The sequence below is a fragment of the Coregonus clupeaformis genome, chromosome 29 (genome assembly GCF_020615455.1).
Source record: "Coregonus clupeaformis isolate EN_2021a chromosome 29, ASM2061545v1, whole genome shotgun sequence".
Taxonomy (NCBI): Eukaryota; Metazoa; Chordata; class Actinopteri; order Salmoniformes; family Salmonidae; genus Coregonus; species Coregonus clupeaformis.
Window position 1 is genome coordinate 8,674,280 of NC_059220.1, and position 24,592 is coordinate 8,698,871.

The window sequence follows — 24,592 nt, forward strand, 5'->3', positions numbered from 1 at the left end:
GAGCAATTTACACATCCCAGTTTGCTACCACAGTGCAGGATCTCCATTTTTATCTCTCTTTTCTCTTGGGCTATTTGTTGATCTACTGCAGGAGAGCATCAAGCAGCTGCAGGTGGAGGTGTGTTGTATCGAGGAGGCCCAGATTGTGTTCAGTACCTTCTCTGATTGGCTGAGCTCGGCCCAGAACAACTTCAGCACCATGGCCATCAGCATCAATGTAGTAGACCGTCTTACCATGGAGAGGAAGATGAAGAAACTGGAGGTAATGTAACAGTCTCTTCTTACGCTGAGTCTGGAGAGAAAGAGACTACAGTCTGAACTTCAGCTAAATGGATGCCATGCCTCAAGCAGCTTAGTTGGTAGACAACAACTGGTAACGTCGCAAAAGTAAGGCTCTTTTGAAATAGTGCGGACCTAGTGTGCTTTAGCATCACAGTGACACTCGCAAGGCTCAAATTCTCTTTGCTTTGTTTCATCCTCAGAGAAGGTTATGGTCACAGGCATAACTGTTTCTGTTTACTCCCTGTGTGTCTGTCCTCCAGGCTCTTCAGGGTGACATGGAGCAGGGCCACAGCTTCCTGAAGACGATGCGTGAGAAGACAGAGCGGGCCGTGGCCTTCCTGGAGGAACCAGAAGCTGACCAGCTGAGGGAGGAGGTAGACGCTCGTAGATCCCAGCTCGAGGGCCTGATGGCTGGGATACGCACCGAACACAGCTCCCTAGAGAAATGCATCTCCCTCTCCAAAGACTTCCTGGACAAGTACAAGGCTCAGGCACAGTGGCTCGCTGAGACCAAGGCTTTGTTAAGCTCACCCATCGAGCTCAAAGCTGAGCTCTACCAGAAGAAGGCTCAGTTAGCCAAATACAAGGTACATAGGCTAGCTGATGTCATGCTAATCTCGCTTGGTAGCTCACATGCTGCTGTGTTTACTGTAGATAACCTCAACTTCCCGATCAATATCTATCTGTCTATCTGTCTGTCTGTCTGTCTGTTTATTTAGTTGTGCTGCGGTATAAATAATACTTTTCAACAACAACTGAATGATTTATTGACATTTAAAGAACATTTTCTCCCTCACGTAGACAATCCAGCAGACAGTGCAATCCCACGAGTCAGCAGTGAGGTCTGTGGTTGAGAAAGGAGGGGCACTGCTGGATACGGTCTGTGACCCCACCATCAGAGACAACATAAACAGGATGCAGACTGACTACCAGGATCTCTGCACTGCAGCCAAGGTAGGTGTCCTGCATTGAAAGTTGTAATGCTGCGCTTTGGACTCATTGGATCTATGCGCTACCATTATACTACATACACTTCTAGCTAGAAGAGCTAAAGGCGCTCTGAAAAAATACCATTAAACATAACGTCTTATAATTGCTCACACTTACAGTACACATGCAGTGATCATCTACTACATTTTTAGAGAGCTTCCATCATCTGTAATCATCTTACCTGATTTGTGTAGCTGTGGAGACGTCTACTGTAGTTGTCTATGAGAGAAAGTGTTTTGAACTTGTTTGCAGAGCCAGGTCCAGAGTCTGGTGGAGTGGGTGAAGGAGCATGAGTGCTACAACTGTGATCTCCAGGAGGTGGAGAAGTGGCTCCTACAGATGTCCAGTAGGTTGGTAACCTCAGACTCCATCCAGACCTGTAATATGGAGACGGCCACTCAACAACTGGCCCGCCACAAGGTGGGTGACTGACTGATGTTATGGAATGGAACCGTATGAGAATCAATCAGAATGAAATTATGTAATAATTGCCATGACAATGGAATTATGCTTCTGAAGTTCAAAACCAACATTCTAAAATGTAATTGTTGTCTACTACTTTTTCTAATCCTAACTCTTGTATGTCACATTTCTCAGGCAATCATGGAGGAAATAGCTAGTTTTGAGGAGCGCCTGACCAGTCTGAAGGAGAAAGGAGATGAGCTGGTGTCCAGCTGTACAACGGACCAGGTGCAGGCTAAGACCAGCCAGCAGGTCCAGGCTCACCATCAGGGCACCAGAGACAGCTACTCAGCCATCTGCAGCACCGCACAGCGTGTGAGTACTATAGTGACACGCTACACTGCTCTGCTCTGTTCTACTCTACTCTCTTACCGTTTACATCTCCCACTAACCTGCCCCATCTCCTCACCTGTCTTGGTGTGTCTGCGTCTTCATCAGGTTTACCAGAGTCTGGACAGAGAGCTGCAGAAGCATGTCAGTCACCAGGACACTTTGCAGCAGTGCCAGACCTGGCTCTCCACTGTCCATGAGGAGCTACAGCTGCACTGTCCACCTCCCTTTGGCCTGCAGGAGGCCCTCAAACAGGTGACTGACTGACTGGTTATCCCTTTGCTCTTTTATAGGCAGAGAATGAGAATCAAATGACACAGTAATGCTGTTTCCATGACAACTGTTATGCGTTGGAGTTCTGGAATTTCATCACCATTCTGAATTCCTTCATCAAGTCAAATAGAAGGCTCTGCTTCTGACCTCAATTGGACAACCTGGTTAATTAATATAAATAAAGGAAATTAACAAATGAAAATGTTTTATCAAGCTGATGACATTTGTCTGTATATTCCCGTGTTACCTGTACAGGTGAAGCACTACAGGGCTCTACAGGAGCAGGCCAGTATGTACCTGGACCTGGTGTGTTCTGTGCGTGACCTGTCTGATGATGCTGTGAGGGTCACAGCTGCGGAGGTCCAGCAGGTCAAACACACGGTGCGTGGGCTGGTCTTAATGTACATTCACTTCTGGTCATCACATTATCCCTACAGTATTGACAACAGGGTTTTCCCCATATGTTTCAGTTTCAAGTATTTGGCATATGTAATAAATACATACATCTTACTCTCACAAGTTCTCACAATAAAAATAGCATTACATTTCACGTCATTAGAGTTCAGGGCAAATATGTAGGCCTATCAGCCTGGATTCCAGTCTGTTTCTGTGTTCTTGCCAACTCCTTATGGAAATGTTATGCAGAACATGAAGTCTGACTTGACAATGACAATGGAGTAGGCAAAAGCACAAACAGATCTGGCTGGGACCAGGCTTATAAGTAGGCATACAACAACCAGCAAAGGAATCATAAAACTGATATACATAAAGACGTACCACAAAACAAGCCTATGTTCAATCTTAGAAAAAAGTTGCTATCTAGAGCCTAAAAGGTTTCTTCGGCTGTCCCCATAGGAGAACCCTTTGATTAATCCTTTTTGGTTCCAGGTAGAACACTTTTGGTTCCAAGTAGAACCCTTTCAGCTGTCCTATGGGGACAGCTGAAGAACCCTTTTGGAACCCTTTTTTCTAAGAATGTGCATAGGTTGACCTCTCTGTTGTTCTGCGCTCTGCTGTGTACTTGATGTTGTACTGTACAGATCGAGGAGAGGATGTCGAGCTCCCAGGAGCTGTGGGAGGGATGGAGGGAGATAAAGGAGCAGAAGCAGGAGATGTCTGGTCTGTTCCAGGACATGGAGCAGCAGCATCTCAGCCTCTCCAGAAGACCAGCCGAGCTCGACACCAAGATCGCCCTCAACATGCTCACCCAGGCCAAGGTAGGGAGCAGGGTCAATCCCACAACCTGCTCACCCAGGCTAAGGTAGGGAGCAGGGTCAATCCCACAACATGCTCACCCAGGCTAAGGTAGGGAGCAGGGTCAATCCCACAACATGCTCACCCAGGCCAAGGTAGGAAGCAGGGTCAATCCCACAACCTGCTCACCCAGGCTAAGGTAGGGAGCAGGGTCAATCCCACAACATGCTCACCCAGGCCAAGGTAAGGAGCAGGGTCAATCCCACAACATGCTCACCCAGGCCAAGGTAGGGAGCAGGGTCAATCCCACAACATGCTCACCCAGGCCAAGGTAGGAAGCAGGGTCAATCCCACAACCTGCTCACCCAGGCTAAAGTAGGGAGCAGGGTCATTCCCACAACATGCTCACCCAGGACAAGGTAGAGACCTGATGACAGACCCAAGTGGTCGAAACGTCACCAATTAACCACATAGGAACATAACTGCGGTGTGCAGACTAAAATATATATATTTTTAGGGAGCACTGTCACACTTCCATCTTTACTGGGTCCCTAAGAAGATTTCACTTTGATCTCTCCACATTGAATCTAGATGAAAAATCTAGATTCAAAAGTGTGTAATGGTCTATATCAGTTTCACCGATTAGCAGTTTGCTCATATACAAACCATTAACACAGCATGAGATCAAATATGCACATTGCTCAAATCCAATGAATCTCTCTCTCACCAACAGGAGTTTAGCCAACAGCTGCAGAGTAAACAAGCCACCCTGTCCAGGATGACAGAGAGTGTGAGTCGTCTGACTGGGCTCCAGGACAGCTCGGCGCATGGGGAGATAGGGCATCTGAGTCATGCCTGGCTGGGGCTGTGTCACCAGGCTAACACGCTGCAGGGCCAGAGACAGGAGGACCTGCAGAGGACCCAGGAGTACCACGACTGCATCACAGCCATGGAGGCACTGTTTGAGCAAGTGTCCAAGGAGTGGGATAACCTGGCCAGGTGGGGTCATCTATCTATCTGAAACATATCACTGAGTTACTATAGAATGAGAACCAGAGGTCTATTGCACTAACTTTGCTCTGATTACACCCACAATAATATCACAATGCACTATTAAAGTTCATACATCATGTATTGACAACATCACAAAAAAGCAAAAACGTTGAATTTCTTTGGTTGTGTTTGGCCTGACTCCAGGAGGTCTTGTTGCGATGTGGGTTGCTAGTGAATGAGCAGTCCCTTTCATTGCAAAAGTCTATTGATGTGGGACCAGACTCCAGAGCACTCTGTTTATGTAAATAGAAGATTGACTCTGTGTGGGATCAATAGCTGAATAATCATGGTTGCCATGACAGTGGTAACATGACTTAAGAGTTTGGGAGCTGTACCAACATTCTAAAAACCATGACAATGTCTCTCAAACATTCCCTTTCAGCAGTAGAACTGAACTTCTTCTAATCACTCTATTATCACTAGAATGTGTGTTAACTTCAAAAAATAGTCATCATAATATCCAGTAATTTAATATTTTCATATCCTCCCTAGGACTGATGCTGAAAGTTCAACTGAGCACTTGGAGGCGCTGAAGAAACTCGCCGTAGCTGTCGAAGACCAGAAGGGAACTCTAGAGGACCTGAAGGACCAAAGGCAGAAAGTAACCCACCACCTGAACCTGGACGACAAGGAGCTCGTGAAGGAACAGATCAGCCATTTTGAGCAGCGCTGGGCTCAGCTGCAGAGCCTCATCGACAGGAAGATACAGGACTCTGTGCTGACCCTGGAGGCCATGGCCAAGGTGTGTGTGTGCGTGTGCGTGTGTGTGTGTGTTGTAAAAGGCAGAAGACACATTTCAGTTCTAAACAATGGACAAAAATATATATATATTTTACTCTATTCTATTCTATTCAGGTGGAGGCCCGTCTGAGGGAGGCCAGGGAGTGGGCCGAGGAGCAACAGCCGGGCCTTTCTGAAGCCATGAAGATGAGTCCTCCTCCAGAGCTGGCCCAAAGCTTCCTCTTCGACCACCTCAGCATTTGCAGCGAACTGGAGGCCAAGCAGCTGCTTCTGGCCCAGGCCATGAGCGATGCTGACCGCGTCCTGGCTCACCTGGGGCTCAACGAGCACCAGTGCCTGCAGCAGCTCATCTCAGACACCCAGGCCGAGGTGGAGTCACTCAGCGTGAAGGTGGGAGAAGGTTTTATTAAAGACCATTTGGTTTTCTCACCTCTCCTGCACATGCCTATATACCTTATGTTTACACTGTAACCCATGTTATAAATAATAATAAAAAACTTTTTTTGTGCAAATGAAATAAAGGTGGCTCAACGCAGGAAGCACCTCAGCAAGGCCTTCACTGAGAGGACCCAGTTCTTGCAGGCCGTCAACCAGTCCATCACCTGGGTCCAGCAGAATGAGAAAAAGGCCCAGGCGGAGGAGTACATCGCCCTGCTACCTGACGACCTGGCCAAGCAGGTTAGGGCCTGCAGGAACATCCAGAGCAGCCTGAAGGCCTACCAGAGCGAGCTGACCTCCCTGTGGTCTCAGGGCAGAGACCTGATGAAGGACGCCACACAGGACGAGAAGGTGGAGATACTCACCAAGCTGCAGGAGCTGCAGAACATCTTTGAAAAGGCCCTGCAGAAATGTGTCCAGAGGCTCCAAGAACTGGAGAAGGTGCTTGTCTCCAGGAAGTACTTCAAGGCAGACCTGGAGAAGACGTGTCAGTGGCTGAAACAAGCAGACATAGTGACCTTCCCTGAGATCAACCTCATGAATGGCGACTTGGAGCTGAACGTGCAGCTGTTGAAGTACCAGCAGATAGTAGAGCAGGCAATGGAATATGAAAACCTCCTACTGATCGTCCAGAGAACTGGTCAGGAGATCCTTCCCACGCTGAATGAAGTGGACCACTGTTACTTGGATGAGAAACTCAATGCCCTCCCACAGCAATACAACAGCTTACTGGCTCTGGCCAAAGAGAAACAGGAGAAGATCGAGCAGGCCATCCTAGCCAGAAAAGAGTATGCCTCCTTCATAGACGTGACTCATAAAGCATTGAAAGAGCTTGAGGAGCAGTTCCATAACTTAGGGATGCAGCCTGTTGGTCTGCAGACAGAGGAGGTTGTGAATTTACAGAGCGACTACAAAGCTCTTCAGGTGGATCTGGGCAACCTTGGTCTGGCTGTCAGTGAACTGAACCAGAAGAAAGAAGGCTTTCGCAGCACCGGTCAACCCTGGAGACCTGAAGAGATGACCCAGCTGGTGAGCCTTTACAATGGGCTCAAGAGGCTCATCGAACAGCGGGTGGAGCATCTCGGCGACACACTGGAGTCCTTCGAGGACCACAAAGCCATGGCCATGCAGGTGGACTCTGAGCTTAAGGCTACCAAAGAACAGCTGGTCAAGGTCAACGCAGAGACCCAGTCGGCGGAGGAGAGGCTGAAGAATTACCATGCCCTGGCCGGGAGTCTCCAGAGCGCCAGCTCTCACCTCTCCAGACTCATGGAGCAGATGGATAACTTGGCTCCTCAACTGGACCAGGCTTCCCACGAGGCCTCCAGGGAACAGGTGGTCCTGTGGCAGGAGGAGCTGCAGTCTCTGCAGTCCGCCGTGGGGGAGCTGATAGTGGAGTGTGAGAATAGGTTTGTCCAGAGTAAAGACTTTGAGACGGAGGTGAAGAGGACGGTGGACTGGCTGCAGCATATCAGGGATGAGCTGGGCTGTGCTGTGGTGGTGGTGGATGTGAGGGTAGAAAAGGTCCAGGAGGAGATCAGGAAACAGCAGATTATGCAGGAGGAGGTTCAGTCTAGGCTGAGGATCGTGGCGGCCCTGAGCAGTAGGGAGAAACAGAAGTACACCAGCGCCAACGAACTGGTCCCAGCCCACGTTGACCTGAGCCTGGAGGAGATGACCAAACTACAGGCTGATGTACAGCAAGCCATGAGCTCCAAACAGGTAACAATATCTCATACTGTCTCAATATATATTACCATTTAAAGGAGTAGGGTTTTTTCCGGGTTTTTCAGAAATCCCGGTTGGAGAATTCCATCTGGGAACTTTGGGAAAGTTTATGGAATTTTGCAAACCATTCTGTATTGGTGTTGTTGGCTTAACACCTTCACCCTCTCGATTCCCCTGTCTGTTCTCCAGATCACCCTGGAGCAGGCCTTGGCGTTGTGTCAGAAGTACCACTTCCGGATGCAGTCTGCGTGTGAGTGGCTGGAGGACGCGGTGGCCTTCCTACAGCTGGCCAGTCTGGGGGTGGACGTAGAGAACTACGAAGAGTGTCTCCGCCAGCAGGAGGACATCATGGCCTCAGAGCAGGTGGCTATAAGAAAATTAAAACAAAGCTTCAATGAATTGCATCTTATGAATGTTGGCCTTTTTTTGCCTTTGTTTGATGTGATGGGTTGCTGGTTGCAAGCTAGCCTGGTCTCCGATCTGTTGGTGCTCTTGCCAGATCCATTTCGGTATGACAATGAGTGACATGGAGTTGGCATGATAAGTAAAAACAGACTGGCACTCAGGCTAGCGTCAAGCACCCTTTCATTTATTTACCCAAGAGGATAAGAGTTTAACCCTTTTTCCTGGGAGCAGGAGTTCCTAGACCACCTGCAGGAGTTGGAGGCTTTGCCCCCCCAGCTGGAGAACCTGGTTAACCCCACAGCCAAGGAACAGCTCAGACTGAATGTGGAGTCTGCTCAGAAGAGAGGAGTGGAAGTCCGGGATCAGCTGCAGTGTCACCAGGACGTCCTGATCATGTACAGAATTAAGGGTTTAAAAGTTTTGAATACAGTGAGAGAGACGTTGGTGCAGAGATGGGTAACTCAAGACCAAGTGTGATTGGATTGTCTTAATGTGATCGTCATCATCATGACATTCTTCCTCAATTGAAACTCAGACATTATATCCCCTTCAACACATGACCCCCTCCAACACAATGTAGTGCATCATACAGATGTTGGATCTTAATTTGGCCAGTATTGTTGCAGCAAAAATAATCCTGCAGCAACAGGATTTGAAAGTTTAGTCCATAATGTTGCTTGATCGGTGGTTAGGCTATTAGCTGTCCAAAATTAGGCTACATGAAAAAAGTTCAATACTGTTAATATAACTGTGGGTTAGTGCGGGTTTTCGGTGCATTTATGTAAGTCATGAAGCTCATCTGCATTTCCTGCGGTGTAGAAATATTCTCAGCAACAAAAGAGTGATGAAATTAAGATCCTACATCTGTATGTTGTATCTTCTATAAATACTTGGCTGCACCATGCGTTTTCCTACTGGGACAATAACGTTTGAATTGAATTGAATTTTGAATTGAACTGAACTGAATGTAATTTCATTGACTGTCCTATGTTGTCCCTAGCTGTGTGGCCCAGTGGAAGTCCTACCAGGAGGCGAGGCACACGGTGATTGAACTGATGAACGAGGCAGAGCAGAAGCTGACTGAGTTTTCCACCGCAAAGGCTGCCACCTTTCTGGAGGCCGAGGAGAAACTCAGGAGTCACAGGGTAAAAGATTGTCTTCTGTTTTGACTTTTACATTCTTGCTTACTTCGCTAATGGCAAAGTAATAAGCAAACTTATGGCATGAATCTTTAGTCATCAAAGCACAAAAAAGTAAACATTTTCCAGAGAGAACTTGATTTGTTAAGACCTTATCCTCTGGGTACACACTGGTTGAATCAACGTTGTTTCCACGTCATTTCAATGAAACTACATTGAACCAACATGGAATAAACGTTGAATTGATGTCTGTGCCCAGTGGGTAATGAACACTGTTAATATGTGCATTTACATTGACTTGTGTGTGTATTCCCTCCTCTCCTTCCTCCCTGCCAGTCCCTGGTGTCGATGGTGAATGGGTTCCAGGAGAAGCTGACAGGGCTGGAGGAGCAGACGTCACAGCTGGAGCTGGTGGGGAGTGATGCCAGCAAGGCCACCATCAGCCGCTCCATGACCACGGTGTGGCAGCGCTGGACCCGGCTACGCAGCGTGGCACGAGGGCAGGAGAGGGTACTGGAGGACACGGCCCAGGAGTGGAGGTCCTTCAGAGAGAAGGTACTGTAGCGGTAAACATTAAACATGAGAAGATGAGTTAGCAAAACAACGGCAAGCAGTTCTTAGAGTACAACTTCAAATAGTACCATTTCACTCTGTAGCCTATACAAATAAACTGTAGAGAAGACAATAGTGTGAACTAAACAGTATACTAATAGCATATACTGTATTGTGTATCTGTTTCCCTTATACCCTGACAATACAGATCCTAGCCTGATCCACCTGTTAGTGCTTACAGCTTATGTCTGGTATGACAACTACCATAGACGTTTGCTATATAAGCACATCTGGAACCAGGCTGAATAGGTACAGCACAGCATTTACATGTGCCTGTCTTCGTTCATTTCAGATGGTGAAGCTGAGGAGCATGGCGGAGGATCTACAGAGCCGTATTATAGACTGTGTTGTGGAGAAGGCCTCCAAGGCTACCTTACAGTCTGTGTTGGACCAGCATGAGCTGCTGATCCAGGACGTAGAGAGGGAGCTGTCCTCCCTCACCCTGCTGCGTCAGCACGCCCTCGGCCTGCTCCATGACGTGGAGGTCCCCCCACCATCACCCACCTCCGGACAGGACCAACTACCCAGTCTCAAGGAGATTAGAGCAGTACAAGACCACCTGGAAAGGTATTGACTGATCAATATAGTTTTTTGCATGGATCAGTTGGTCACCCACAAATTAGATTAGCCTTCAAAACGTCAGTTCTAGACGTTGCTTTTGAGGCTAGAATACGATCTGTTGTTTATGTTGTAACCAACTCAATAGGCCTATCAGAAGGACCTGAATGCTTAGTCTTACTTACTTTAATCCTCTTCATTCCAGGAGGAACATAGGGCTAAAGTTTTCCATCGCCTTCGGTCTTGAATACTGATAATAGTGGTTTTATTTCTCTCCTCCACCAGTCTGCTGCAGCAGACGCAGACCAAGCGTACCCAGGCTGGGATGGAGCTGAGGGACAGAGAGGAGGTGGAGAAGAATCTGAGTGTGGTCAAAGCCTGGATCCAGGAGACCAGGGAGCTGCTCCTCAACCCCACCCCAGATATAGATGTTCTGCTGCAGGAGCTGGAGGTAAGCGGCTGGAGAACCCTATGGAACTAGAGACAGAGTTAACACCATCTAACACATCATTTTTTGCAATATATTATATTGACTATACATGACTCTGTCACAAAAATAACTAGTTCATTGCCAAAATTCCATAATACATTTACTCAACTGTTGTTTCCAGTAGTATTGTATGCTATGGCGTAGTGTCAGGCTGGGATCAATGCTAGCTATGGCGTGAATTAAATAATTGTTATATGAGTTGCTTGTTTTTCGAGTATTGGCACATGACCATGTTTCTCTTATGTAATGTACAGGTGGTGCACGGTGATGTGATTGGCTACCGTCAGCATGTGGATAAGATAGCTGAGCAGCAGCAGAGCAAGTATCTGGACCTGTACACCATCCTGCCCTCAGAGATCTCCATGCAGCTGGCTGAGGTGTCCCTAGCACTGGGGGCCATCGAGGACCAGGTACTGTACTGGACTATCTAGGTCAGGGATGGGCAACTTTGATGGCGGTAGGGGCCACAAAAAAACAGAACTCATCATGAGGTGCCGCAGTGGCTCGTGGGTCTGCGTACCCACATCCATACCCCCCCCCCCCTGCAATTCTACACGTTTTGCCATGGGGCTTAGAGAAAATGTTGCCACTTTACAGCTAATTTCCTGCAATTCTACACATTTTGCCATGGGGCTTAGAGAAAATGTTGCCGTTTTACAGCTAATTTCCTGCAATTCTACACATTTTGCCATAGGGTGGAGGCAAATGTTTGTAGTTTTAATATGATAACTTATGATCAATGGGCCCCACCCCGGTCAGTAATTCAACCATTCTTACTACAAGTTTAGATAGCTGGCCGCTAGACTAATTTACCAATCTAAAAATGTTTTGCTGACATGGGCTAATTGAGTGACTGCTGATGCACAACCATATTTTGAAATTGCACCTTGTGTATTCTATTATTCTAACTCTCAACAGTAAGTTGAGACCCCGATTGAGTTCCCCCCCAAAAAAAAACATTTTGTTTAATTTTTTATTAATATTTTTTTAATTGGTCCGTGGGCCAATTTAAGCATAGTCATGGACTAAAAAGCATGCCAATGGAGAATCTCCATTAAAATAGATTAGGCTTAATCTGTGTCCATGAAACCAGCCCACTGTGCCAACTATCTTTTTCTAATGTACATTATAACAGGGTTAATTTCCTTCCTCTTCTGAATTTCCCAAGGTTCTATCAAAAGAGAGAGAGATCCAGAAGACGAGAGAGATCAAGGAGGACATCAGTTCCAGGATCCATGACGTGTCGGAGAAGATGAAAGCCATCTCCACCAGACTCAGTGACAAAGCCACCGATGTCCATCACGCTAAAGACGAGACCAAGGTGAGCGCAAGCTGAAGAGGCTCACGCATACGGCTCTTAATCAGGGTTGGGGTCAATTCAGTAAATTCAGGAAGTAAACTCAAATAGTCCAAATCCAATTTTCTGCTCTTAATATGTGTTGTTTTCCCTCTACATAAAAAAAGTGAATGAACATACAGAGCTGTTATCTTGGTCAGTTTATTTAACTCAGAATTTCTCTCCTCTGCTCTCCTCAGTGTCTTTGTGATGACCTGGAGAGCTGTCATCGGACTCTGTCAGAGCTGGATGCTGCGGTCCAGGAGTTCGGCAGACGGAACCCCATCTTGGCCAAACAGCTGAGTGATGCCATTGTCAAGTTAGGAGACATCCATCACCACACTGCCAGACTGGCCGAGTGTAGGACCATCTGGCTCAAAAAGGTTTGGAACCAATTGTATCAAGAAAAGGTTGAGGAAAAACACAAAATACATGGGAAGTCTAGTTGTTGTTACACTGTTACTGTTGTTGTTATTGTTGTTGTTTTTGTTGTTACACTGAAGAAGTGGCATCAATGTACTGTGTTGCCCAGCCCAGAGTTTTTACATGGGGCCATTTTACTTTTTTAAATCCTAATAATACCATAACATCTCATTGTCAGTGTCACAATTTCCCTGCCGCCTGTTCCCTGGTTCCTCATTGCCTCTCTTGTTATCTCTCCCCTCCAGGCCGGGACCCATCTAGAGGAGTACAATGAGATGCTGGACTCCATAGTGAGGTGGTCGGAGAAAGCCAAGGGCCTGGTGAGGGCCAACATCATCTGGAACTCCTCCTCTCATCTGCAGGAACAGATAAGGATGGGCGAGGTGGGTGGAAAAGGACATGAATAAAGACACGATGGAGAGCTGCTGGATGAAAATACTAATACAGACTGGATTAAACCCTCTCACTGTTCACTTCCACTGTACCCTCTGCAGCAATACTGGTGGGGTGTGTGTGTGTGTGTGTGTGTGTGGTGGTGTTTGTGTGTTTGTGTGTTTGTGTGTGTGTGTGTGGTGGTGTTTGTGTGTGTGTATGGTGGTGTTTGTGTGTGTGTGGTGGTGTTTGTGTGTGTGTGGTGGTGTTTGTGTGTGTTTGTGTGTGTGTGTGTGGTGGTGTTTGTGTGTGTGTATGGTGGTGTTTGTTTGTGTGTGTGTGTGTGTGTGTGGTGGTGTTTGTGTGTGTATGTATGGTGGTGTTTGTGTGTGTGTGTGTGTGTGTGTGGTGTTGTTTGTGTGTTTGTGTGTGTTTGTGTGTGTTTGTGTGTGTGTGTATGGTGGTGTTTGTGTGTGTGTGTGTGTGGCAATAAATATGTGTTACCCTGTCTCCTATCATTATCCCTCTAACCGGGGATCCAGGATGTTGGTTGTTTTCTCTTTAACCGGCACCTCTCAGGGTTCATCCATCACCGGGAGGCACTCTTTTTCATAGACAGTGTCCTCTTCCTCCATTCATTGTTGTCCTTCCTCCTCATCCCATCATCAGTCTGTGCTGCGTGAGTCCCGGGAGCTCCATGGGGACCTGCAGGCCATGGGAGAGAAGGTGGATCTGCTGTCTGAGGAGCTGCAGACGGAGAACATGTCCCAGCAGGTGTGTGAGCTGAGCCGCCACACCGAGGAGCTACAGCAGACCATCGGGACACGACTGCAGAGCCTTCAGGACGCAGCCAAGGTACTGACTCAGACTCAGACATACAGTATGCACTGGCCTAGTATTTAGCCTAGCACCGGATTTTACTGTTGCATTGTTGTTAGACTCTGTCTCAGAGACGGTCGTTGACAAAATTATGCACAATGTGTAAAATAGCTTTTAGCATCTCAGTGTTATTCTCACCTATGCATAAAAACATAAATGTATTTGATTGATTGACCTGTGTGTAGTCCAGTGGCGGTCAGTGCCATTTAAGATGAGGGAGGACATTTTACTTATTTCTATTACAGCATATTGGATGACTGTCATTCATATTCCATTCACCCAGTTCAATTTAACATCGATAGGTTTAGGCTACTACACGATACTCACATTTTCCCTATACTCATCATGAGGTTGCTACAACCTAGAATATGAATGAAAGATTACAATTTACAGTGAGGGGAAAAAAGTATTTGATCCCCTGCTGATTTTGTACGTTTGCCCACTGACAAAAAAATGATCAGTCTATAATTTTAATGGTAGGTTTATCTGAACAGTGAGAGACAGAATAACAACAAAAGAATCCAGAAAAACGAATGTCAAAAATGTTATAAATTGATTTGCATTTTAGTGAGGGAAATAAGTATTTGACCCCCTCTCAATCAGAAAGATTTCTGGCTCCCAGGTAATGAGCTGAGATTAGGAGCACACTCTTAAAGGGAGTGCTCCTAATCTCTGCTTGTTACCTGAATAAAAGACACCTGTCCACAGAAGCAATCAATCAATCAGATTCCAAACTCTCCACCATGGCCAAGACCAAAGAGCTCTTCAAGGATGTCAGGGACATGATTGTAGACCTACACAAGGCTGGAATGGGCTACAAGACCATCGCCAAGCAGCTTGGTGAGAAGGTGACAACAGTTGGTGCGATTATTCGCAAATGGAAGAAACACAAAATAACTGTCAATCTCCCTCGGTCTGGGGCTCCATGCAAGATCTCACCTCGTGGAGTTGCAATGATCATGAGAACGGTGAGGAATCAGTCCAGAACTATACATGAGGATCTTGTCAATGATCTCAAGGCAGCTGGGACCATAGTCACCAAGAAAATAATTGGTAACACACTACGCCGTGAAGGACTGAAATCCTGCAGCGCCCGCAAGGTCCCCCTGCTCAAGAAAGCACATATACAGGGCCGTCTGAAGTTTGCCAATGAACATCTGAATGATTCAGAGGAGAACTGGGTGAAAGTGTTGTGGTCAGATGAGACCAAAATTGAGCTCTTTGACATCAACTCAACTCGCCGTGTTTGGAGGAGGAGGAATGCTGCCTATGACCCCAAGAACACCATCCCCACCGTCAAACATGGAGGTGGAAACATTATGCTTTGGGGGTGTTTTTCTGCTAAGGGGACAGGACAACTTCACTGCATCAAAGGGACGAGGCCATGTACCGTCAAATCTTGGGTGAGAACCTCCTTCCCTCAGCCAGGGCATTGAAAATGGGTCGTGGATGGGTATTCCAGCATGATAATGACCCAAAACACACGGCCAAAGCAACAAAGGAGTGGCTCAAGAAGAAGCACATTAAGGTCCTGGAGTGGCCTAGCCAGTCTCCAGACCTTAATCCCATAGAAAATCTGTGGAGGGAGCTGAAGGTTTGAGTTGCCAAACGTCAGCCTCGAAACCTTAATGACTGAAAATCTGAACTCGCTCTCTCTTGCTTCTCCTTCATTTTGGAAGAAATTAATTTGACTCTTTGAGTCAACTACTCACCACATTTTGTCCTAATTACTGTGTAATTCATTGGAGAAGGGTTGAGAACCATGAGCCTCCTAGGTTTCGCATTGAAGTCAATGTACCCAGAGGAGGACGGAAGCTAGCTGTCCTCTGGCTACACCATGGTGCTACCGTACAGAGTGCTGTTGAGGCTACTGTAGACCTTCATTGCAAAACAGTGTGTTTTAATAAATTATTTGGTGATGTGAATATATTTTGTATAGTTTTATCTAAAAAGGATAACTTTTTAAATTTTTGACAATTTAAATTTTTATGAAATTCACTGAGGAGGATGGTTCTCCCCTTCCTTCTCTGAGGAGCCTCCACTGGTGTAGTCCTATTGACAGACGGTTAACATGAATTGATTAGCCAGCCAGCTAGCACTCACAAGATTTGTTTCTGGGTTCCAAAAATAAACTGTGTGTGTCCTGTGTCGTCCCCTCAGAGTATGGAGCCTCTGGAGTACGAGGTGAAGGCCCTACAAGTGGCTCTGGAACAGGTCCAAGCTACACTGACCTCTCCTGAACTTGCCCGACAGAGTCTCAAAGAACAACTGGCCCAGAGACAGGTAGCTAACTTAAATTCTACCTTAACCAGAGAATAACACAGGATTCTTCTTCTTCTTACTTCTCCTACCTATGGCTCACACTTACTTAAGACTTGACGGTAGAATGTAAAGTTTCCTCCTGTCTGTTCTCCTAGCGTCTGCTGTCGGAGATGGAGGACTTCAAGCAGCAGGTGCAGGCGGTGCAGCTGTGTCAGAGCGCACTGCGTGTCCCAGAGGAGGTGATGCCTGGCCTGGCTATCTGTCGCACGGCACTGGGCCTACAGCAGGAGGCCAGCCAGCTGCAGCATGTAGCAATACAGCAGTGCAACATTCTACAGGTAGAGAGGCAGCAGCACATTGTGTAACAGATGAGAAACCACAAAATGAATAAGACTGCCTGTGACTGAAGACTTGTGTTAGTTCCCCGAGCTAATGCCTAGGTTTTAGCTCAACGGATGAACACAGTCTTGAGGCACACAGAAGACCAGGGTTCGAATCCAGTTGGCCACACCTGCAAGTGTTGTGGAAAAGAATCACTATACTTTATTTAAAATCAAAGTTCTTCCAGAGTTTTTGTAGAATCAAGATTGACTTTATTACAATTCAACAAAGCCGAGCTGGTCTGCAGAGTAGCTCCCCTCCTCCTCTCCGCTCTCTATCTATATAGTCCCATTCACACACATCCCAGCTCTTAGGTTCTCCTACCATTATCTTCAGTTTCCCGCTCTCTACCTCTCCGCCCACTTCCTTAGTCAATGATAGGGCTAAATTTGACTGTCATTCAGTTTAGGAACAATATTTTTACAATCAATCACACCCTTGTCATGCAAAAACAATAATGTTCAGTTTTAAACCCCGGCTCACCCTGGCTTGACCTGAAGATTGATTGTTGGACATGACAGGTCCACACTCAATCTCTCAAACGTACACAAACCCACTCCTCTTCTTCCCTCCCGTCATGCTGTAATTACTCATGACTAGTCTAAACTCTGTTAAACTCTGGCGCCGCACTTTGTTTGAGAAAATATGCATTAGGCAACAGTCTGGTTTCAGTCTCTGATAAGGTAGGACAGCCATGGATTAGGTAAGAGCGAGCAATTCCACTCTAGGTCAGATCCCCATTTCACACATTCACAAGCCCAGTGAAAGGAACCATTCAAGTTCTTGCCTAGCAACAGAGAATCCTCACTATATATTTGTCACGTCTGTGATTTAACTTTGGTTATTCAATAGTTCACTAAAAAATCACAAGCCAAGAACAGTTAACATCCTACATTGTGCACCAGTTTTGTGCACCAGTATTAACGTTCCTTGATTTCCTGTAGGAGGCTGTTGTGCAGTATGAGCAGTATGAGCAGGAGGTGAGGCACCTCCAGGGGCTGATAGAGGAGGCACACAGGGTCATCCAGGACCGACCCATTCCCACCAGCAACATCCAGGAACTGCAGGCTCAGATCCTACACCATGAGGTACAGTACACCACATTGACAGTGGAAGAAAATAAAATATGATGCATGTATAAAGGAAGTGAAAATTTCTAGATCCTGGTGCTGGTGCTGATAGGTAGGTATTCAAAACAAATGTAAAAATAAAAATACAACTTTGTAAAAGTGTATGCCTATATATGGATGCTTAGCTCCCCTGTTGTCACCATAACCATTGACTGTGATCGGGATGCTACTAACAGGAGCTGGCACAGAAAATCAAGGGTTACCAGGAGAAGATAGCCAGTCTGAACTCAAAGTGTAAGATGCTGGCTGTGAAGGCCAAACACGCCACCATGCTGCTCACCGTGAGTGACACGGAGGGGGCGGGGCTTACCGAGGAGGACCTGGATGGAGACACAGACAAACCATCTGTTCTTATGGTGACTGGCCAACTCCCCTCCTTTACTATTGATGTGTTTTTTACTGCATGTATTTTCTGATTACCGGTAATTAACTAACTCACACAAATCACTCCACTGTTAATCCTGCGACCCTTCATCAAATCTCGAATCTCACAGCTAGCATGCTGTCTGTCAGAAAAACTACTGTATGTAATAGTCTTACTGAGTTCTGCATGAATTATCTGATTGATTAACTAACTCAAACCATCTTAACTGTTGGTGATGGACTCTCTCTAAAACAAGGATGCTCTTTGTGTGTCTGTCCTCTCTAACTGTCCTGTGGTGTGTCAGATGACGGCTGGCCGCTGTCACACCCTCCTGTCCCCTGTCACCGAGGAGTCTGGGGAGGAGGGTACCAGCAGTGAGGTCTCCTCTCCTCTTGTCTGTCGCTCCCCCTCTCCCAGCACTTACACCCAGGTATCACCTACTGAGCTCTCTCTCTATCTCTCTCTCTCTCTCTCTCTCTCTCTCTCTCTCTCTCTCTCTCTCTCTCTCTCTCTCTCTCTCTCTCCACTCTACTCTACCTGCAGACCATGAGGGATGAAAGGAATCTCCATACCCTGTCATCCTGAATTAAATGCATTGCATTAGCACTGATTAACTCATAGCTACTGTACTTCTCCACTAAGTACCTGCCCACATACACTACCGGTGAAAGTTTTAGAACACCTATTCATTCAAGGGTTTTTCTTTACTATTTTCTACATTGTAGAATAATAGTGAAGACATCAAAACTATGAAATAACACATATGGAATCATGTAGTATCCAAAAAACTGTTAAACAAATCAAAATATATTTTATATTTGAGATTCTTCAAAGAGCCACCCTTTGCCTTGATGACAGCTTTGCACACTCTTGGCATTCTCTCAACCAGCTTCACCTGGAATGCTTTTCCAACAGTCTTGAAGGAGTTCCCACATATGCTGAGCACTTGTTGGCTGCTTTTCCTTCACTCTGCGGTCCGACTCATCCCAAACCATCTCAATTGGGTTAAGGTCGGGTGATTGTGGAGGCCAGATCATCTGATGCAGCACTCCATCACTCTCCTTCTTGGTAAAATAGCCCTTACACAGCCTGGAGGTGTGTTTTGGGTCATTGTCCTGTTGAAAAATAAATGATAGTCCCACTAAGCCCAAACCAGATTGGATGGCGTATTGCTGCAGAATGCTGTGGTAGCCATGCTGGTTAAGTGTGCCTTGAATTCTAAATAAATCACAGACAGTGTCACCAGCAAAGCACCATCACACTTCCTCCTCCATGCTTCACGGTGGGAACCACACATGCGGAGATCATCCGTTCACCTACTCTGCGTCTCACAAAGACACGGCGGTTGGAACCAAAAATCTCAAATTTGGACTCCAGACCAAAGGACAAATTTACACCGGTCTAATGTTGTTCTTGTCATAATATGGACTTGGTCTTTTACCAAATAGGGCTATCTTCTCTATACCACCCTACCTTGTCACAACACAACTGATTGGCTCAAACGCATTAAGAAGGAAAGAAATTCCACAAATTAACTTTTAAGAAGGCACACCTGTTAATTGAAATGCATTCCAGGTGACTGAAGCAGGTTGAGAGAATGCCAAGAGTGTGCAAAGCTGTCATCAAGGCAAAGGGTGGCTATTGGAAGAATATCAAATATCAAATATATTTTGATTTGTTTAGCACTTTTTTGGTTACTACATGATTTCATATGTGTTACTTTTTTGGTTACTACATTATTTCATAGTTTGATGTCTTCACTATTATTCTACAATATACACCAAGTAACACTGTGCTGCCTCTCTGTGTAGGCTTACACATCAACCCCTCTATCTGTGTTGTTTACTATGCTCACTTGTGTTGTCTTCTTTCAGCTGGCACGAGCCGCCCTCCCCAGAGCTCCCGTGCAGGAGCTATATGACCCGTCGTTTGAATCTGAGGCCAACCTGGATGACCTTCAACGCTCCTGGGAGACCCTGAAGAATGTGGTACGCAATTCATATAGACCTCACTTATGCTGCTACCTATGTCCTATCCTCACTTGCTTAACACAGCATTTAATGTTTGACTTTCTCAACTATTTGGACAATTTTTTTACAAATCAACTGTGAGGTACAACTATTTTTGGCCCATGTCTGGCTACTGCTATGTCTTCTCCTGTCCAGATCAGTGAGAAGCAGAGGTCTCTGTATGATGCGCTGGAGAAGCAGCAGCGCTACCAGGGTTCTCTGCAGTCTATCTCCTCTAAGATGGAGGCCATCGAGGCCAAACTCAACAAGCCACTGGAGGCTGACCAGAGCTCAGATAGTCATATGGAAGCCCATCAGGTAAGGGAGTATCAGTATCGCTTGAGACAGAAAACATAACATTTCGCTATGCTCAAGATACCAATTTCCACTTGAGGCATAATTCCTGTGACCTCTCGGTGTGCTCATGACCCTGAGTTTTCAGTATTCGTCAACTACAATGTAATATTATGGTTCCAACCCTGATCAATGATTAGTGCTCAGCACAGCCTTCCCATCCTAACTAAACACTGTTATTCTCTCCACCAGGCCATGGTGGAGGAGGTTCAGAGGCTGCAGGAGAAGATGGACAAGCTGCAGACCAGCTTCTCAGACGACCTGGGTTCTGATGCTGTGGACTCGGACACGGCCGACCAGCTAGCCATGCAGTCCACCTTCACTGTCCTGGCCGAGAGGATGGCTACCATACATATGAAGGCCTCAGGGAAACGACAGCTACTGGAGGTAGTCAAGCTCCATGTACCTTTGCTCTCTCTTCTATATTTGTGGCAGATGGGGGCACTGACACTTCCTCAGATTTCTATTGATATTTTATTATGTTACTATTTTTCCTTTAGTTTATTTAGCATATTTTTGCAATTCACGGTAAGGTTGTATTCAGCGCATGTGACAAACAACATTTGATAATCAAGCAGTAGGTTTGAAGTCGCTCTGGATAAGAGCGTCTGCTAAATGACGAAAATGTAATGTAATGTAAATGTTTTGAAGATTTGAGTGTTTAAGTTGAGATGGCCATTAAAAGTATGTAAATTGAGGAGTCAAGAGCTTTGTGAGCATAACAACTTGCTGTGTCTAGCATATTTCATGTGATGTCTTGTCCTGTGCTGCCCTGGTCTGTCCAGGAGCGTGTGAGTGACCGTCTAGAGGAGCAGCTTCAGGAGCAGGCCTTACAACGCTACCTCAACCAAGCTGACCAGATGGACCAATGGCTGCTCAGCACCCGCGAAGCCCTAACTTCCTTCCTCCATCCCAGCGCTGAGGACGAGGACATGGAGGAGCAGCTCATAGAATGTCAGGTCAGAACAGAGCGCCCCCTTCTGGCGGGTAAACACACACACGCAAATATGCACAGACACACATGCACACACACACACACACACACACACACACAAACAGAGTCCCTTTGTTTAACAGTTCCTCAGTGATTCACATGAGTTAGCAGGGCAGTACCTAGAGAGACCTGTTGCTGCTGCTGAAGGGGTCTATACAGACCCTGGGCCTGTGGGTCCAGTTAACTGCCTGCCTGGGGGCCTGGTTAACTGGCTGCCTGGGGGCCTGGTTAACTGGCTGCCTGGGGGCATGGTTAACTGGCTGCCTGGGGGCCTGGTTAACTGGCTGCCTGGGGGCATGGTTAACTGGCTGCCTGGGGGCATGGTTAACTGGCTGCCTGGGGGCATGGTTAACTGGCTGCCTGGGGGCATGGTTAACTGGCTGCCTGGGGGCCTGGTTAACTGGCTGCCTGGGGGCCTGGTTAACTGGCTGCCTGGGGGCCTGGTTAACTGGCTGCCCGGGGGCATGGTTAACTGGCTGCCTGGGGGCATGGTTAACTGGCTGCCTGGGGGCATGGTTAACTGGCTGCCTGGGGGCATGGTTAACTGGCTGCCTGGGGGCCTGGTTAACTGGCTGCCCGGGGGCATTGTTAACTGGCTGCCCGGGGGCCTGGTTAACTGGCTGCCCGGGGGCATGGTTAACTGGCTGCCTGGGGGCATGGTTAACTGGCTGCCTGGGGGCCTGGTTAACTGGTTGCCTGGGGGCATGGTTAACTGGCTGCCTGGGGGCATGGTTAACTGGCTGCCTGGGGCATGGTTAACTGGCTGCCCGGGGGCATGGTTAACTGGCTGCCTGGGGGCATGGTTAACTGGCTGCCTGGGGGCATGGTTAACTGGCTGCCTGGGGGCCTGGGGGCCTGGTTAACTGGCTGCCTGGGGGCCTGATTGACTGAAGGGTCCACCTGGAAGGCAGCACCATGTTTGAGCTGGCCCTCTCTCTTCCTCCTGCTCCAGAACATGCTGCAGGAGATAGAGCAGAAGGTGGTGGCCCTGTCGGAGCTGACCATGCGCAGTGAGAGCCTGCTACTGGAGGGAAGGCAGGAGACGCGGATGGACACGAGGGAGGACACAGAGCAGCTGGCCAGGAAGCTGCGGACGCTGAAGGGAAGTCTGCTGGAGCTGCAGAGGATGCTGCAGGACAAACACATCAACATCCAGGTGAGTCAGGCTTTTTTCTGGATACCTGTAACTCTCACTACTACAGTGCTCTCCATGAGATGCATGTGTTTAAGTTTAAGAGTAAACCATGTATTGATGTCAATGGAGGATTTTTGCAAAAACTCTAAACACATACCTTTATTAGGATAGTTCAAATTTCAATCCCTAAAAGGATCTTCATGAGGTCAATATCCTAAGTGCTAACCATCTAATGTCTAGTGCCTTCACTTTGTTTGTCCTGCAGGCCACTCTAGCATAGGATGCTTTCCATGAGATGAAAGTGTCAATGAGGAAGCATGTACATGTGATGTCTCTGTTCTGAGCCTCTTCTAATGTCTTCTTTCTCCTCTGAGCCTTTGGCATGGTGCCTGTTTGTCCCCTTCTGGTCTTTCACTGTGGCTAATGTTTGCAGGGATGTGATTGGGTGAACTGGATTGCAAACAAATTTGCTTGAATTATGTGTCTTGCTCTCTTGTTTGAGGTTAACAAATTAAAATAATGAGAGTTTGATCTAAATCAAATGACTTCTAATCTTAACCAGCCTTGATGTTTGGTCGGTCTTGTCGTCAAGGTATGAATCAGACAAATCCTTACATGAATAACCATATCTGTTGTCTTTTTGCTCACGACCGTTTCCATAAGTAACCCTCTCTCTGCCTGTGTCGGGTTCCAGGGCTCTCTGCAGGACCAGGAGGAGAGTGTGTCTGACTCCAGTCTGTCTCAGGGGCCCAGTGTGCAGGACTGCCTGGTCCAGGCCCACACCACACACTCACAACACCACCAGGACTGCCTGGTCCAGGCCCACACCACACACTCACAACACCACCAGGACTGCCTGGTCCAGGCCCACACCACACACTCACAACACCACCAGGACAGCCTGGTCCAGGCCCACACCACACACTCACAACACCACCAGGACAGCCTCCAGAGACAGAGGGTAGGGAAGTCTTTCTTTCTCACACATAATCACAGTACCGATGCCATGTCAGTGTCTGAAAGATCCTGTTTGTTTGTTAGTTTGTTCATTCATTCATTCATTCATTCATTCGTTCGTTCATTCATTCATTCATTCATTCATTCATTCATTCATTCATTCATTCATTCATTTATTCATCCATTCATTCATTCATTCAATCACAAATTCAAAGAGAAGTCATCGCTGTGAGCAGACTAATCACGTGTGTGTTGTTGTTGTTGTTGTTGTTGTTGTTGTTGTTTAGGAGCTGGAGGAGCAGCTAGCTGAACAGAAGAAGCTGTTACAGTCTGTTGCCATTAGAGGAGAGGAGATCCTGATAAAGCAGGCCTCAGCCAGCAGTGTCAGGTATGGACATCTGAGAGAACAGCAACACAAGGGTCTGACGTGGAGATTCTGTTGAATTTCCAACACCTTATCTTCTGTAGTGTATCATGTTTTTACGTTATATGATATTATATATGTTTTTGGTGTGCAGTATGACGGAGCCCTTCTCTCCGGAGATACTGCTGGAGCGAGAGACCCGGGCTGCCCAGGACCAGATGAGACAGAGGTGGGAGAGCCTGAGGAAAGAACTGAGCACCAAGCTCCAGCTCCTACGGAAAACCCTGGAACAAGACCACAAGCAACCGGTACTGACCCCACCGTCCATCAACACCTACTTCCAGCAGGAAACACTGGTTGAAAGGCAGTTCTGGTTGTAATTACGTTAGTTCAACCAGATTTGCCCACTGAGCTGTAGCAAGTACTTTTATAAATCATTATGAGCTCATAACCTCTGAGGTACTGTACTGGGATGTCTGGCGGTGACCGTGGCCATACTCTGTTCCAGGTTTACTCCAGAACTGCCAGAGTCACCACCACTGGGACCCTGTTTAAAGGACAGATGGGTAAAACAGAGGATACATCTTCACTGAAGACATTATATGATGGTTTCAGCCAGACGATGGAGGAGATGTCTTGTCAGGTAGGTTATTAAAAATATAAAATATAATAATAATAATAAATAAAATAGAAAGTGGTTGTCCCACTGGCTATCATAAGTTGAATGCACCAATTTGTAAGTCGCTCTGGATAAGAGCATCTGCTAAATTATGTAAATGTAATAACAACACTATAACATCCCTCACTGTTATTGTATTGTATGTTGTCCTTGTTTTCTGTGGTTGAATTATGTTTATATATGAAAATATACAGTTCAGCTTTGCACTGTATCTATCAGGGATGGGGCCAATTCCATTTCAACTCAGTCAATACTTCC

General features: G+C 46.8%; 1 protein-coding gene and 1 long non-coding RNA gene across 3 annotated transcripts in view; one reads left to right on the plus strand and one right to left on the minus strand.

Moving 5' to 3' along the window:
* The window catches only part of LOC121544644 (nesprin-1), a 169,297-nt gene that overhangs the window by 92,524 nt on the left and 52,181 nt on the right, over window positions 1–24,592 (plus strand). The window contains exons 69-106 of one of the 2 annotated variants that reach the window (XM_041854654.2): window positions 92–262; window positions 543–869; window positions 1,084–1,236; window positions 1,525–1,692; window positions 1,870–2,049; window positions 2,173–2,319; window positions 2,593–2,718; window positions 3,378–3,554; window positions 4,265–4,530; window positions 5,077–5,326; window positions 5,440–5,715; window positions 5,848–7,485; window positions 7,681–7,854; window positions 8,128–8,291; window positions 8,897–9,041; window positions 9,372–9,590; window positions 9,940–10,214; window positions 10,491–10,656; window positions 10,950–11,105; window positions 11,864–12,016; window positions 12,232–12,414; window positions 12,700–12,837; window positions 13,496–13,681; window positions 15,866–15,988; window positions 16,123–16,305; window positions 17,293–17,436; window positions 17,655–17,834; window positions 18,147–18,272; window positions 19,717–19,830; window positions 20,008–20,169; window positions 20,398–20,592; window positions 20,991–21,164; window positions 22,152–22,355; window positions 23,029–23,109; window positions 23,245–23,295; window positions 23,579–23,679; window positions 23,810–23,963; window positions 24,164–24,298. In XM_041854654.2, coding sequence (XP_041710588.2) covers window positions 92–262; window positions 543–869; window positions 1,084–1,236; window positions 1,525–1,692; window positions 1,870–2,049; window positions 2,173–2,319; window positions 2,593–2,718; window positions 3,378–3,554; window positions 4,265–4,530; window positions 5,077–5,326; window positions 5,440–5,715; window positions 5,848–7,485; window positions 7,681–7,854; window positions 8,128–8,291; window positions 8,897–9,041; window positions 9,372–9,590; window positions 9,940–10,214; window positions 10,491–10,656; window positions 10,950–11,105; window positions 11,864–12,016; window positions 12,232–12,414; window positions 12,700–12,837; window positions 13,496–13,681; window positions 15,866–15,988; window positions 16,123–16,305; window positions 17,293–17,436; window positions 17,655–17,834; window positions 18,147–18,272; window positions 19,717–19,830; window positions 20,008–20,169; window positions 20,398–20,592; window positions 20,991–21,164; window positions 22,152–22,355; window positions 23,029–23,109; window positions 23,245–23,295; window positions 23,579–23,679; window positions 23,810–23,963; window positions 24,164–24,298 — 7,965 coding nt within the window. Of the gene's footprint in view, window positions 1–91; window positions 263–542; window positions 870–1,083; window positions 1,237–1,524; window positions 1,693–1,869; window positions 2,050–2,172; window positions 2,320–2,592; window positions 2,719–3,377; window positions 3,555–4,264; window positions 4,531–5,076; window positions 5,327–5,439; window positions 5,716–5,847; window positions 7,486–7,680; window positions 7,855–8,127; window positions 8,292–8,896; window positions 9,042–9,371; window positions 9,591–9,939; window positions 10,215–10,490; window positions 10,657–10,949; window positions 11,106–11,863; window positions 12,017–12,231; window positions 12,415–12,699; window positions 12,838–13,495; window positions 13,682–15,865; window positions 15,989–16,122; window positions 16,306–17,292; window positions 17,437–17,654; window positions 17,835–18,146; window positions 18,273–19,716; window positions 19,831–20,007; window positions 20,170–20,397; window positions 20,593–20,990; window positions 21,165–22,151; window positions 22,356–23,028; window positions 23,110–23,244; window positions 23,296–23,578; window positions 23,680–23,809; window positions 23,964–24,163; window positions 24,299–24,592 lie in introns of those variants that run through there. The other variant, XM_041854653.2, reaches the window with a different exon arrangement.
* On the minus strand, window positions 1,166–2,261 carry LOC121544645. Its single transcript, XR_005996138.1, has 3 exons — window positions 2,144–2,261; window positions 1,454–1,649; window positions 1,166–1,245 (listed from the first exon to the last, which is right to left on the minus strand). It is a non-coding gene; the product is annotated as an uncharacterized LOC121544645 (long non-coding RNA).